This window comes from Rhodnius prolixus, unplaced genomic scaffold, assembly GCF_049639745.1.
Source record: "Rhodnius prolixus isolate KJV_2025 unplaced genomic scaffold, Rpr scaffold_13, whole genome shotgun sequence".
NCBI classification, from domain to species: Eukaryota; Metazoa; Arthropoda; class Insecta; order Hemiptera; family Reduviidae; genus Rhodnius; species Rhodnius prolixus.
In genome coordinates this window covers 4169176-4184233 of record NW_027411583.1, presented here as the reverse complement: position 1 = coordinate 4184233, position 15058 = coordinate 4169176, and the positions used below count along the sequence as shown (strand labels likewise).

The 15058-nt window shown below is 30.6% G+C and overlaps 1 protein-coding gene across 12 annotated transcripts in view; it reads left to right on the top strand.

Annotated features, from left to right (window-relative positions):
* The window catches only part of RasGAP1 (Ras GTPase activating protein 1), a 36105-nt gene that overhangs the window by 1169 nt on the left and 19878 nt on the right, over positions 1-15058 (top strand). For 9 of the 12 annotated variants that reach the window (XR_012454520.1, XR_012454519.1, XR_012454517.1 and 6 more), the window contains exons 2-10: positions 643-788; positions 5927-6126; positions 7523-7638; positions 7984-8147; positions 11430-11550; positions 12708-12900; positions 12987-13211; positions 13704-13867; positions 14146-14314. Coding sequence is in view for 2 of the 12 variants with exons in the window: in XM_074115425.1 (XP_073971526.1) it covers positions 8093-8147; positions 11430-11550; positions 12708-12900; positions 12987-13211; positions 13704-13867; positions 14146-14314 (927 nt within the window). In the remaining 10 variants the exon portion in view is untranslated. Of the gene's footprint in view, positions 1-642; positions 793-5675; positions 5796-5926; positions 6127-7496; positions 7639-7983; positions 8148-11429; positions 11551-12707; positions 12901-12986; positions 13212-13703; positions 13868-14145; positions 14315-15058 lie in introns of those variants that run through there. The other 3 variants (XR_012454514.1, XR_012454515.1, XR_012454516.1) reach the window with 3 other exon arrangements.

Sequence of the window (15058 nt, the reverse complement as noted above, 5' to 3'; positions counted from 1 at the left end):
CTTCGAAGAATAATTCAGGTAATATTTCGTTTTGTTACTGCTGCTCGTTTTATGGTCGAAGTTTTATTTTCATTCATTTTCCAAATCTTTTTTATAATGATCTTGTTTCAAAGATTGTGTGATTGAGGCAAATGATTGCATTAAGTAAACTCATACAATTTTTTAGTGTCTTGACGGAAATAAATATTTCATATCTCTTGGAAACCCTGCGGTAACTTCCTCATAACACTTCTTTTTTTAAAATAATTTTTTCGAAAGTTCCTATTTTTGTAAACTTATGTCTAGTAGTAGGACCCTTAGTATATCAGGGTATACTAAAAGCACGGTTAAAATTCCCAAGTTTAAGGATATCCAATTAACCAGGAGTGCAACATTACTGAATATATTTTTGGGATTTTAGGTATTTTTTTTGTAATCGTGGAGCGGTAGTTGCACACATATATCTTTCCGGAAATTGTAATTTTACTATTTTTGGGATTGTGGAGTTTTTAATCACATTCTTTCCCTTTAAAAAATGCGATAGCTATATCCTGCCCATGTAGAACATAGGAAAACTAATTCTAAACGACATATTAATAATTTTTAGTATTTATAATTATTTTTTTATGATATGAATGTTTCACTGAGGGATCGGTGTTGTAGAAGCAGGTCTCAAAAATAATTAGATGGAGGTTTTGGAGATAGAATTTGGAAAATAAGTGTGAAGTGACGGTGTATTGACCTAACCGTGACATTGGAGTGGAATAACTGGAAAGGCTCTGGTCATTAAAGAAGCGCAGTTTCCTGGAGTAAGTAAGCTAATCGTTTCAAGAAAATTTATCATTAAAAATAACAATAATTTATAAGTTAAATTCTTATGAATGATTCAATCCAGAATTTCGCAATGCTAAATTAGTAAAAACGAACGATTTGTTTTCAAGTCTGCTTTAAGAAGTCAAATAAGAGATTTTTAAAAGCAAAAATTTTACACTCTGTATCTTGACGAAAAAAAAATAAAAAGTTATGTAATGGTACAGAAGCTACATGTCCGAATGTTGGCTGAAATGTCGTAATCAATGGGAACTGTGATAAAAGTATTAATGAATGAAAATGTTTTAATGTCCTTGCTAATTTCAAATGTTTTGTGTGCTTTTTATCTTTAATGTTTGTATTTCATTTAAAAATAAAGAACGTACTACTGAATTGGGCATTAGAAAGGCTCTGTTAGTCTTTAAATAGTTTTTTAAAAATTCTGTTGGAAAGAAAAAAGCAATTTATGAGTTATTACTGCAGTTCTGCTGTTATTATTTATAAGTTAATATGGGCAGTTGGGAAATACTTTTGCGTTTGAAAGTATGGTAGAAAAATATAAAAATTGAAATAAAATATAAGCATTTGCTGAGCAAAATCAACGTTAAAAAAAAAGTCTGCTTTTGTTTGGGTCGCATAATTCAAAAACGAAAGATGTGCAAGAACTTCACATTTGAAACTTATTTTAGGTTCTACCACGGAACCTTGACGATGAACATTGTCTTAGAAGTAAGTACAAATTCTACGTATCAAGAAATTTATTGCTCTAAGAGGGAGTGACTTAAGTTCACGCCAGATATTCTTTCCATATACTTTTTCTAGTGGAGTATTACAAAAGTTTTTGCTGAAAAATGAGTTTTTTGGTTCTAAAAATTTTTAATTATGAAAACCATTTATATTCAGTGACTAAAACTTTCAAGAATTATTATTATTATTTCAAAAACTAATGGACTGCTGTGAAAATGTGCTTAAAATTCTCATAACTTTTTATTCACATAGAACATTCCAGCGGTAGTGTTTTGAAAGTTAAAATGCTAATAGGTTGTTCGCATTGAGGACACTATACGATTACACGCTGCTTGTTGGGAAACAGAGAATGTACAGCAAACATCTCTGCTTTCCTTTGTTCTTAATTTTTTCGGCCGTTGTCCGTTTTTACGCCAACATTAGACTTACTCAACTTCAATTGTACTATATCCGCTTTTAGATTTCTACACTTATTTGTAAAGAAATGAAGATACAATCATTGGAGAAAATAAAAGGTTTTTGTAGTAAAAATATATCTCAGTTTAAACTCGATCTTAGGTTGAATGATTTACATCAAGATTGTGCGTAAGTATAATTTATTTTGGTTTATACTTTGATTACATACAAAATATTTTGAGCACGAGGTAATTTGGCATGTGTGTGAGAAAAATATCTCAAATACATGTTACATTATGCTCAGATTTGTTCTGTATTGGTCTTTTCAAAAACCAAGTCTTAGGCTGAAATACCTCGATAAAAAATATGACTTTACTAATCAGATTTTTCCGTTTTTTTGGATGTTCTCAAAAATTATTTATTTGAAACTACCTATAATTGACTCTGTCCACCACTTTTCGCAGGAATTATTATTATTGGTAGGTCATCCTGGTGAAAGTCTTGTTCGACTGTTCTCTAGATCGAATCTAGTTTCACTACAATCACAGCAACTTCTTTTTAACAAATTTCCCTCTTCAGTGGAATGTACAGCTGGTTGGCCCCCTTCTATTCAAAATCAATTTGTTTTCATCGCAGTTAATGCTTGAATGGCTTTTTAGAAAATGTTTTCTTTAATTGTAAGTAAGGTGTATGTTTGTGTCTTGTAAGCACAAAACCAAGGAAGCTCTAGTGTGGGTATCGGTACTGTAATTGAATCTGACCGAAAAATTGAGAACCAAAAAAGGCTACTTTTTCGATTGTATTTTGTTTTTTCATATATTTTCTCGAAATTGGCCTTTAATTTTATTAAAATTTAAACTAATATCTTTTAAACGTCAAATGCTGATTGCAAACTTGAACATCTGTTATTTTTATTAGATTAGATTAAATTAGGGCGACCTCAAGGCCTACGCCACCGCGACCCCTATAGATCTATTGTGGCTCCCCGGCTTTAGAGCTCACCCTCCAGACACGTCCGCTTAATCAGACTCTTTATTCTGGAGAGTGGCTCCTGGGTAAAGCTCTCAGGCCTTGGTTTTTCCTCCCTGAGAAGTAACATCCTTAGCCATACAAGCCCCTCACACTGACACAACACGTGCAGTGCCGTTTCCTCTTCTTCCTGACAGAACCTAGAAAGGCTATCATTTGCCAGGCCCATGCGATGCATGTGTTTTCTGAGCCTGCAGTGGCCAGTTAATAGGCCTACAATTATCCTTATAGCCCCACGGCCTTGACGGATTAATTCTGCGGTCAGCCTTGGCGAATAGCCTCTGATGAACTCCTTCGCCTTTTGGTAAATAGTTATTTTTATTAATAACTTTTTTTTCTTGAAAATTCATTTTAATCTAGTTCCGGGAAGAGTGCTCTCACTAAATAGTCATTTCAGTAATATATTTCATACAAATCTACCACATGCATATTAATATTATTTAGAAATGAAAATTTCTTGGATGGCGTTTATTTTTAGTTTTTCTCTCCACCACTTACTCGTCCACCATTTACTGAAATCGAAATGTACACGGTTATATTTTGTTTGAAAATCTTTACCGTAAAAGTTTATTTTTAGAGCCTTCTAATTTCATAGGAGCGGGTACTTCAAACTACTTTTTAGGTATTATTTCTAAGCGTGTTTCTGAAATTCCAATTTGAAATAATACTTCTCTGTTTTATTTTAATACGTATATCATCTATTTAAAACTTACACTTTTACTTTTTCTTGTAAATTGTTTTAATGAAAATTAGGGGAAATAATTCATCACACTCTCACCTTAAGTGTTATTTTCGTCCATCACTTTTTATATACCCACCATAACTGTAATATTGATTATAAAAACTCTTAGCCAATTAAAGTTGATACTAATCCAATCTATTAATTAAATTTAAGAAAAACATAAAATTTACTCTCAACTCTTTAAAATGCAATGTCGTTTTAAATTAATTTAGGCTGTATTGATTAATATCCTAAACTCATTAAAGTAATATTTTAAATATAGTAATTACGCAACTCCGGAACTCTATTTCCTGTTCAATATTTCAGTAAAAATCTTGTAACTATTTCAAAATGTACATTCAAATGTATCTTCTTACCAAATGAACTTCCGAATACATTTTTCTTATAAAATGCATAAAAAAAAGTATATTGAAAAACTAAATTGCATTCACGCTTGAATTCTTTACTGCATGAAAATTGTGTTTCGCATAGAATATAAGCTTCTTTTTCGAATAAAAACTGTTAGCTAGAGTTTAGGTTTCCGAAGAGCAGAATTTAAAATTTTAATAAATAGCAGAGAGTTTTTGGTCAGCTACAGCTGATGAAGAATCTGTAAACTGGAGTAGTTCTCATTAAAATTCTCTTTCTTGTGTAAAAGCTGCTGTTGTTTAAACACAGTCCTCATTTGAAGCATCTCCTTACCTTATTCTATCGTCCTCAGAGGATACTAAAAGGTCTTTGTCTTTGCTAGGTTTTATTTTGCTCTAAATCCTTAGATTATCTACAAAGTTTTATTTTACATATTCCTATTAATTTTGAGTTTAAGTTTGAAAAAGTTTATTTACAATTTAAATTTTTTTTATACAAATATATTGTATATAATAGGAGGTTTCAGGCTGCAGTGCCTATATACTCTCCACAACATATTAATATTTACACTGGTGGATATAAGTCGAACTTAATACAAAGGCAAAAATTTAAAAAAAAAAAACCTTACTAGGTGTACATACAGTTAATTAAAGCAAGATATGTTTAAACCTTCTATGCTTGTATTTTTTATAATTAAGAGAACTTCGAGTTATAGTCAACAATACTCTTTATATGTGGGTAGGGAATATGTGTACAGGAAGTTACCAAGTTTTCCGTAGCATTGTAGATAAATGCTACCCACGGGATAGCTGAGTGGTTTAAAACTATGGCCTCTCAGCGATGTACATTTATGAGATTTCTATTAAGTAATTTCGCTAAAATTTTGCACTTAGATAGGTATTCCTTCCTAAATAAATGACAATTAAACCTTGTAACTTGTAACAACTATAATCATGTGGATATTCAATTTGGAATTTTTTGGGGGGCATTGAAGCTTTTGGGACCCCCTGGAATATTAGATCAGTCAATCATTGGACCCTACATTTTCTTAAGTAGTCAGAGACATATTGCAAACGATCATATGTCCGATAAAAAAATAATTCAGGCATATGTAAACGAATATGCTAAGTAAATTTAGGTTTTTTGTACAACGGTATCTTTTTTTCCACATTGACTAAACCGAATTTATATCCTTTTTCCTTGTGTGTTCACTTCTTTTTTTATGTTTTTTATTGATCATTTTACATAATTTTCAATTGCTATTTAAAATTAAAAAAATAAAAAAGTAATATTACTTTTTTTACTTTTACTTTTAAAAGTAATATTAATATGTAATAAAAAATAATATTACAACAATAAGAATCTTTCAAAATGTAGTTGGATTTTGAATAAATTGACATCAGAGAAAGTACATTAAAATTAGATTAATACGGAAAGAAATGAAACAGTTTAACAAAAAAGTTTACATTTTATTACAGGGAAGAGCTTGTCAATAAGCTTGTTGCTCAGTTTATCTTTATCTGAGCTGAGAACGTTTACAAATTCACAGAAAATATAGTTTTTATTAAATATTGGAAATCTTGTTTTTCTAATTTTTAATTGCAGCTGTTTCTTTGTACGGATTAGCGAGTTTCGATCCAGGCACCACAAAGCAAAATACACATTTCTTAGGCAATAGAGAACGTATTATGAATGAATGAACATTTAACAATACATTTATTTTAGAACTGCAACTAATTTTACGGTACTATTTCGTTGTCACAAATATCCATGTTGAAAGAGATATATATATATATATTTTTCTTTTAGACACGCTGGCAAGAATAATTTATTATAAAGATGATGACAATGTTATTTTCTCCTATTTCTTTCCAGAAAGAAGGGTAAAAACAAAAGGCGTTTAGAGATTTAAGAGGTCAGACAAGAGAAATCTAAAACAAAAACATTATAAAGAGACAGAAGGACACAAAAAGGAAAAATGATGGGGAAATATGCCCGTGAGAATCTTGGCAATAATGAAAGAGTTGGAATATTTTACTATTTTATAAAACAATAGCCTGTAGTAAAAACAAAAGGTGTGTAGAACCTCTTTTATATGCTTTTATATTATCTTTTATTACTACGACTACTATACGGATGTTATACAGGTCATTTAGATATGTATTTCGCTCCCACATTCAATGTTGTGTGTACTAAGATAATGATAATGAAATGGTGTTTCACCATTACGAGACAACAGGTAGATTACGTGATCTCGTACTGAAACTAGAGTTCAATTTTTTTACTAGTTCCTGAAAGTAGATTTGTATTTTCTATTATTGCTATAGTAAAAATGCTGTAATAAATAAAAAATTACTTTTTACTGCATGCCACAGTAAAAGTTGGAGATTGCATTATTGAAGCACCTCAAGTTCCTCAATTAGGTGCAGTAGATTTGTGGAAAATTTAAACTTCCTAAAGTATCATGACAATAAAATAAGGTGCTTGAATGAATAGTTTTCGTATTATTTTCGAGTTTCATGTATAGCGCTTGGCCAAAAGTAAAAGTCTCTAGAGTTCTGAGACATCATCCTTCCCAAAAAAGTATTTTTATGATAGTGAATAGACTTTTTTTTATTATTTAAATAACATGTTTTAAGAAAATGTGAAAATGGGAGTTGGAGAAAGTCATGTGCGGATCAAATCAAATTTTTTGACATGAGATTGACGAAATCGGGAAAAGGTGGACGATTTTTGTTTTGTATCAAGTCAATGGTCATACTCCATTGACACTTCAGTTGAAGTTGTTTAAAGCCTTCAGTTGCGCATTATTTATTTTCACTTTCAGAGAACATATAACCTCGACGTTTTCTCAAATTTTCTTCTGAACCTTCCGGAAATTCTGTTTTACCACTATTCTTATCATTGGCCACTAAAATTTCGCTAATCAATTTACTAAACTCATGTCAATAATCATAGAAGCGAATTCAGTTGTATTTTTAAGTGAATTCAACTGTTCTGTTTAGGACATGGACATTCTTTTATCTATCCCATATCACGGAATTACCAGTTAACGTTGAATAAACATATGCAGTACTGCAGCAAGTGCTTTTGGTTAGATTTGACTTAACAGTATCTTATAGTCTCTTCGAATGACCTTTTTTTTTTTTTTTAATGATCTCACCTACAACCATAAATTTTCGAAGCGAACGCCGGACTTTAGTCAAAAGCATCTTCACCTTTTCAGAAGATTCAATGCATGTAAAACCACCTTGCAGAAACTAAAGCAGAGAAAAACTATGCATCTCGACAGTAGACTCTATGATTGGGTTTCAAAATTAATACAAAATTTATTTACAATAAAATGCCTTTTTATTGCTAAATCATTATCAATAATAGATAATTTTTAGTTTAAGGAAATCAGATTTTGAAATATATGTCGACCAGACATTATTGTTGATATTAGGTAAGATTACGAAATTTTATCTGTAGGAAGTACAAAAAAAGAAGAAGAAAAAAAGAATTATTCCGATATGAATGAAATCTGATGAATGGACGAAAGAAGTGGGAGGAGCAAAAAAACCATTCATAACATTTTCAGGAAACAGGTCTGTTTAAATAACCAATTATTTTTATGTTAAAAATCCCCTAATGTTCATTTCTTAATGACAAACAAGCCTATAATTTGTGCTGAGGGTATGAAAATAGGTATTAACATTAATTAATGAAGTAGTTTTAATAATTCACTTAAGATTACTTTATTTTGTAAGGTTCATTTAATGATCATTGAATAAATTTAACAGCTTTTACTTGTTTTTATATTTTTTATCTATCATTAAGACACTATATATATATTCAATAATTAAATTTTGCTTTAATATTTATTATTTCTAACTATCTTTTGAATGATATTTACTAAGTTGGGATTTCATTATTGTGGTGAAATTTTGCAGGTATTTCTATTGGTGTATTGGCTACAGTGGGGACGACTTCATTCACTATTATTATGGTTGTGAGCTGTAGGTTGTCTACCTCCGATTCTGTTAGTTAAATGAACACAAGATGGCGGAAGTAAGGCATAAAGTGCGAGTTGAAGAGAGGTTAAGAATTAAAATTGGTGAGTTTTTTTAAGAAGAAAATTGATTTTAATGCAATAATAGTGCCGTACTTGTTCACATTATTTTTAAAATGTGTTATTTTAAGTGTTTAAATAGTGTTTTATGTTTGATCATATATTGTGTCATGCCTATGTCGAGCCGGACGTCCCCCAGCTTTTTTACTATATATTCTGGTTTCATTTAATTTGCAATTCTATTTTTTCGTTGAAATATTTTTATATTTTATCATTTGTGATTGTTGACAGTAAGTAATCGTAGTTTAAGTTTCTTCCTGTTTTTTTCATATTTGGATATTCTAACCTTACATGGGTATGTTTATGTTCCCATTTTGGTTATTGTGATAAATGTTTTTAATGCTGTTTGCTGGGTTAAATGCTTTTTCTGCATTGTTGGAAGCTTTAAGTAATAATCTCATTTAGATTTATTTTGAGATTTTGAAACATATGATTATCGATAAAAGATATTGGTTCAAATTAGTCGTTTTAATTGTTAAAGGGAGTTGCCTTGTCTTCTGATCAGTATTTATCATCTAATTTTTCATTATTCGTTTTCTGTGTTGTACAATATAACACAGAACGTGTGGTCATTTTTCATGTTTCAATTTTTACATCGAAACAATGTTTCCCACCCCGTAAATTAATAACTTTTAAATTGATGGACGTGATAGATGTAACTTTTTAAAGTGATACATTAGATTTTAATTACAACTGAAAAAGTTTTCAATAAAATTAAGAATATGCTAAAAACATGAAGTAACTATCATTCATGTTAGCAATTGTAGTTAAAATTATTAATATTTTTAAACATTTTGAAGAATTGAACAAAAATTTTATTTTATTCTAAATTTTAAACACTAATAGGCAGTACAGTCGTGACACTTTTTTTTAGAAACTTCATAACCCAAAAGATTTATTTATTAATTTTCTCAGTTATGACTCCTAGTCTTAGATGATTGATAATGGAGCTAAAAGATCAATTTTATTTGAAAATTGCAGAAGCCGGAAATAATTATGTGTCACTCAGCACGACAGTGCAGGAATTCCGTGTAAAATATTATAAACAAATGAGATGAATGATTTTGCTGTATCTCTTTATTTTATAATCTATATTTTTTGGAACGTTTCATAAAGTATTAATTTTTATCAGTCTGTTAAAACAAAAATCTTATGATGACGTCTCACAACTTTCTCCTACAAGAATCTAATTTATATTTCCCTCGATGTAACTAAGAATTTTAGAAATATATTCTCACTAACAAATAAACTAAGCAAAACGGACAGTTCACAGAAATGTCAATTTTAGAAGTTGGCCGATTTGGTTCAAAACTTGATTGTCGCGTACCCTTGAGACACCAATATAATATTTACTTTGAATATTTGTAAGTTGTGTTTAAGTTTTTGAGTAGATTCTCTCGAAAGGCAAGTTGGATACCCACCACGAATATATTCGGTGAAAAGTTGAAAACGGTAAGCTGCATGAATGCAGTACTTTCTATTACAACGAATAAAAACAAGTAAATATCTATAGAACGATTATTGCACTGTTCATTCATTCTGTTTTTAATTTATGTACAATAGATGATAATAATAACTTTTTGTGATTTTTGCCAAATGATTTTACTTTTATTGTGACACAGTAAAATTTATTAAAACAAAATAAGGAAAATTCGTGCTGTTTTAATGTTTTCTAAGAGTGGAATACATTAATGAAATTAAAGAATGAATGAACTAAATGAATAAATAAATAAATAATCAATATATGTCAGCAGTGGGTTATGTAAATCAATGAATATTCTTATCAGCGTAATCTTTTTGTTTCCGTCATTTTGCCTCATATTTCTGTATCCCCTCTGTTATTTACGAATTCTCACATTATCTGCAATTTTCTTTCATTACCGTTCCCCTACGAGATGCCCTCATTTTTTTTCGGTAAATAAAATTACTTCAAAATCTATTCAGTATTACCTTACTTTTATTTTTATAAAAATTATTTGAAATAGGAAAATAATAGAATGGGCAAATATAATTATTACGGTATTCAAAAATGTTACTGTTAATAGTGCCGCGTTTTTAACTACTCACTTCATTAAAATCTTTTAAAATTTGTAAATCTCAGTTTTCTTTTGTATTATCCGTTTTAATAAGTTTAATATTTTACATTTTAATTAGTACATTTTGCTCCAGAGTTATGGTTTGTTTGTAAGACATTTGCAAAATGGAAATCCATAATTATTTATTGAATTTGTACTTATAAAAGAGCTGGAGGTTGTCTCAACTGGTTTCATTTATTTATATTTACAATAAATGCACGTTTATGGTGCATTCATTTTGAAAGGCACGTTTTATTCATTTAATTTAATAAGACCGGAAGTTTAAGAGTCCAGCTTTGCTGAAGATTTTTTTGTGTACCCGTATAAATCAATCGTTACTTATCACTTTATTTAAGACAAATTATACTTTTCTCTTAGGAAACTTATATTTTGGGGATGATGAAAGCCGCAATCAAATGTTTTGTTATTTCTTAATTTATATTAGTAATGATTGAGCTAAGTTTTTTATATTTAAAATGATGTGCAATTTACTCGTATTTAATCGAATCCTTGATGTTTATTTCTTATTTTTTACAGCTTCAGAGTCTGAACTAGACTTTTTTTATCCAACGGTTTTTATTGAAGGTTGTAAGCGTTCAAAAGGTCTCCATCTTTAATATCTCAATTGGGAATGCTGACCGTCATTTTTAACAAATAAAGGCCTCAAAATTGCGCGAAGGCGTGCCTATAGATATCCAATATCCATTTTTTTCCTATATGAAGATTTGATTCTCGAAGAATTGTGCGTAAAGAAACATAGAGATAGTTGGCAATGATTTCCAGCATCTAACCTTTCAGAAATCACATTTTTAATCCTCTATTTATCGAAAAAAATATTTTTTTAAACTCATATATGTATGTATTGCCTGAATATATAATTTGCTGCTATCTAAATAATTGGTTCAAGCAAACTGATGTTAAAAAATAATGTTAAAAAAGAAGTATTTTATGGTTATAAAATCTTTCAAATCTGAGACTTTTTGATGACGTACAACTTATATCATCCCTTTTTTTTCTGCTTTTGGTACGCTTTTATAGATGCCCATTTTAGTAGAAAACAGACCGACTCTTGAGGAAGCACATCCCAAGACTGAATATTATAAATATATTTGTACTTATATAATAATTATATTCTAATCTAAATATATACATGTAAAATCTAAATATAATTTAAATGTATTTATTTTTAAAGGAGAAGCCAAAAATCTGCCCATGAGAAGTCATGGCTCTGCAGCAGAAAGAGATGTCTATTGTGCACTTTCCCTCGACCAAGAAGAAATATTCCGCACATCGACAATTGACAGGACATTGAGGTATGTTCTTGCTCCTAAGACCTAAGGGCCAACTTTGAGACTTATTTCATAATTCATTAAAACCGTGCAGATTATATCATTTATAATTTATTATCCACTTTATAATGTCTTTTAAAGGAATTTAGTCACGAAACAGTTTGGATCTAATTGTTCAAAAATGTTATTAAATAAGTTATTTGATACTTGACTTGATAAGTCAACAAAATTAATTATAACTTTAGGATCAGAGTCTTACATATATTAATTCAATACTATGTATTATGATTCTACAATGATGTTGTATAAACTGGTTGTGTCGAGAGCATTCGCTATAGATGTAAGCATCAGAGATTTTTTCGTCTGCTAACTGAGAACAAGAGACTTCTCTTTGAATGACTCAAAAGTGCTCTACAAAGAGGAAGATTTTACTTAAGTCAAATGGGCGATGCCCAAAATTACTTCTCGCTGGGTAACTCAACTCAATAATTCCTGCCAGCTTATGGCTTATAGTTCTAAATTTGCCAACATTAGATAATAATAATAATAATAATAATAATGAGGGAAGGGATTAGCTATGAGGTTAGCATACTGGACTCCCACGCGGAGGTCCCGGGTTCGAATCCAGCAGCGGACCCTTAGATTTTCTCTTCCTAGGAGCTTCTTACAACTCACTGTCCGGTGATGGACAGTGTTGTCTGTAACGAGAGAACACTGTCCGGAGGCCGGCAGTGCACTGAAAAAAGCTCCGAACGCTAATAACCTCAGCTGTTGATGCGCTAAAAAATAATAATAATAATGAAGTTAACACGCTATTCGCCAACATTTCGCACATTGAAATTAAGCGGAATCTGGCTGTGGCCTGTTCGAATCTTTAATGCCCGCATGTCCTATAGATGGACTGATTCCTGAATTAGAATTTTTTTTTTTTTGGATAACCAAACCAAAAAATGGAGAGGCTGCCTTGGGGGAAGTGCTCTGATAAAATTGTTCATTACGAAATCTCTATAGCTAAGGAAATTACTGCAGCGTTGGTGACGTTGCTTGTTATTTATAAAAATGTTGGTTCTATAAATATTTTCATGTTGAAAACTGTAGAATGTATGGAAATTATCTTTGTAGAATTTATTGTGAATGTAGAGCATTTACATATTTTGTAACATAATTTTGTTTTTATACAGTCCATTTTTTGGAGAAGAATTTCAGTTTGGCGTGCCGAGGAAGTTTAGATATTTAAGTGTATATATTTATGATAGAGATAAAACGGACAAAGTGATTGGTAAAGTTGCTATTAAAAGAGAAGATCTGCAAACTTATCACAATAAAGACCACTGGTTTCAAATAAAACCGGTCACTCAGCACACAGAAGTTCAGGTAAATTGTCTTAAAATTTTCTTTATCTTGATTTTACTCTAATATTTATTGTTAATTTATATAGTTTCATTATTTATTGATTTTAGGGTAAAGTACATCTTGACATAAAATTTGAAAATGGTTTCGATGCAGAATCTGAAAAATTAACAGTACGAGTATCCGAATGCAGTGATCTTACGCTAACAAATGGTAGTTGTGATCCATTCACAACTGTTGCAGTACGTTTTACTTCTGGCAAAGTAGAATCTAAACGAACTAAAGTAAAAAAGAAAACGAATTCACCTGTGTTTGATGAAGCATTTGTGTTTGAGGTAAACGAGCTTTTTTGATTAAATGATATCGTAGATAATAAAACATTAAGATATTATTGTGTTGGATTGATATACCTAAAAGTTTGCGATGGGTACATTTTTTTTTTTTAATTTCATAATTTAATTGAAGAATTTAAATCGCATTTTTTTTCTCTTACTTCTAGTACTACAGTTTTGTCAATTTCTCGAAATTGAGTATTTCGAAGTATTTTTTAGGTCCTTCAGTTTTTTAGGTTATTTCAATCATTTCCTTAGGAAAATGGTAGAATAAATAAAATTCTAGTTTGCTATTTCTCTCTAAATAGCAGTTAAAGGTCTTGTATAGTAACACAAACAGTTCAATGTTAGCAAGAAAAAAATATGTTTTAACAAATTTGGAGTTTGGAGGGCAATTGGTGAGATATTAGTAGTTAGAGGTAGTTGAATTAGGGTCCACCTAAGATTTTTTGCAAAAGTATTGCTATAAAGGTTTTTAATTTCATTTTACATCAGTTAAATAGATGTGGCCGTGGCAATGATAGCAGATATAACCTAAATGGACACGATGGAAATTGGTGCGAATTGGTGGTGACCGTATGTCATGACGGTGGAGGAAATAATGTATTTTTAGGCGAAGTTCGAGTACCTCTTCAACAGAATATGCAACAAAGTGCTTGGTACGTATTTATAGCTGTTAAAATATACATCTATTAATCATTAATTCGAAATTGCATCTTATCTGAAATTTTCGCTCTATAAATATGCAAGTATCTTTTAATATTAGAAACTTCAGAACTTTTGGAATAGCATTTTCCAAAATGTTCAGTTTTTTTCTTTCTGATTTATTTTTAGGAACACAGAGGATTTGTGTTCATAAATAGGAGAATAGGCCATGGCTTATTGACAGTTTTAAACTCATAAAAATTAAGTAGTTCTTTTTTTGTATTTGTTTTAGGTATTTGTTGCAACCTGGTAAAAGAAATGTTGGTAAAGCGAAATCTACATCTCTTTGTTCAGATATTGGATCTCTTCGTCTTAAAATTTATTATACTCGTGATTATGTGTTCGACTCAAATATGTATGATGATCTTAGAAAACTTATTCTCCATTCTGTTTCTATGCAAGTAAGTACAGAAATATTTAATTATTTTATGAGAAGGGCTTTATCTGAAAATGTGATTACGTGGGCGATTCTTTTAATGCTCACAAATAATAAGAAGTATGACGAACACGGGAAAATAAATATATCCCATTTGCCATATCAACAACCTTTCTGGAAAATCCTAGTCCAACAGAAATAAGAATAAAGAACTTTTACAACTGACAGCTTAAAGCTTTCGGAGGATCTGCAGTTCTTACAGATTAGTTCAACTAAGCTTTCGGAGGATCTGCAGTTCTTACAGATTAGTTCAACTAAGCTTTCGGAGGATCTGCAGTTCTTACAGATTAGTTCAACTAAGCTTTCGGAGGATCTGCAGTTCTTACAGATTAGTTCAACTAAGCTTTCGGAGGATCTGCAGTTCTTACAGATTAGTTCAACTAAGCTTTCGGAGGATCTGCAGTTCTTACAGATTAGTTCAACTAAGCTTTCGGAGGATCTGCAGTTCTTACAGATTAGTTCAACTAAGCTTTCGGAGGATCTGCAGTTCTTACAGATTAGTTCAACTAAGCTTTCGGAGGATCTGCAGTTCTTACAGATTAGTTCAACTAAGCTTTCGGAGGATCTGCAGTTCTTACAGATTAGTTCAACTAAGCTTTCGGAGGATCTGCAGTTCTTACAGATTAGTTCAACTAAGCTTTCGGAGGATCTGCAGTTCTTACAGATTAGTTCAACTAAGCTTTCGGAGGATCTGCAGTTCTTACAGATT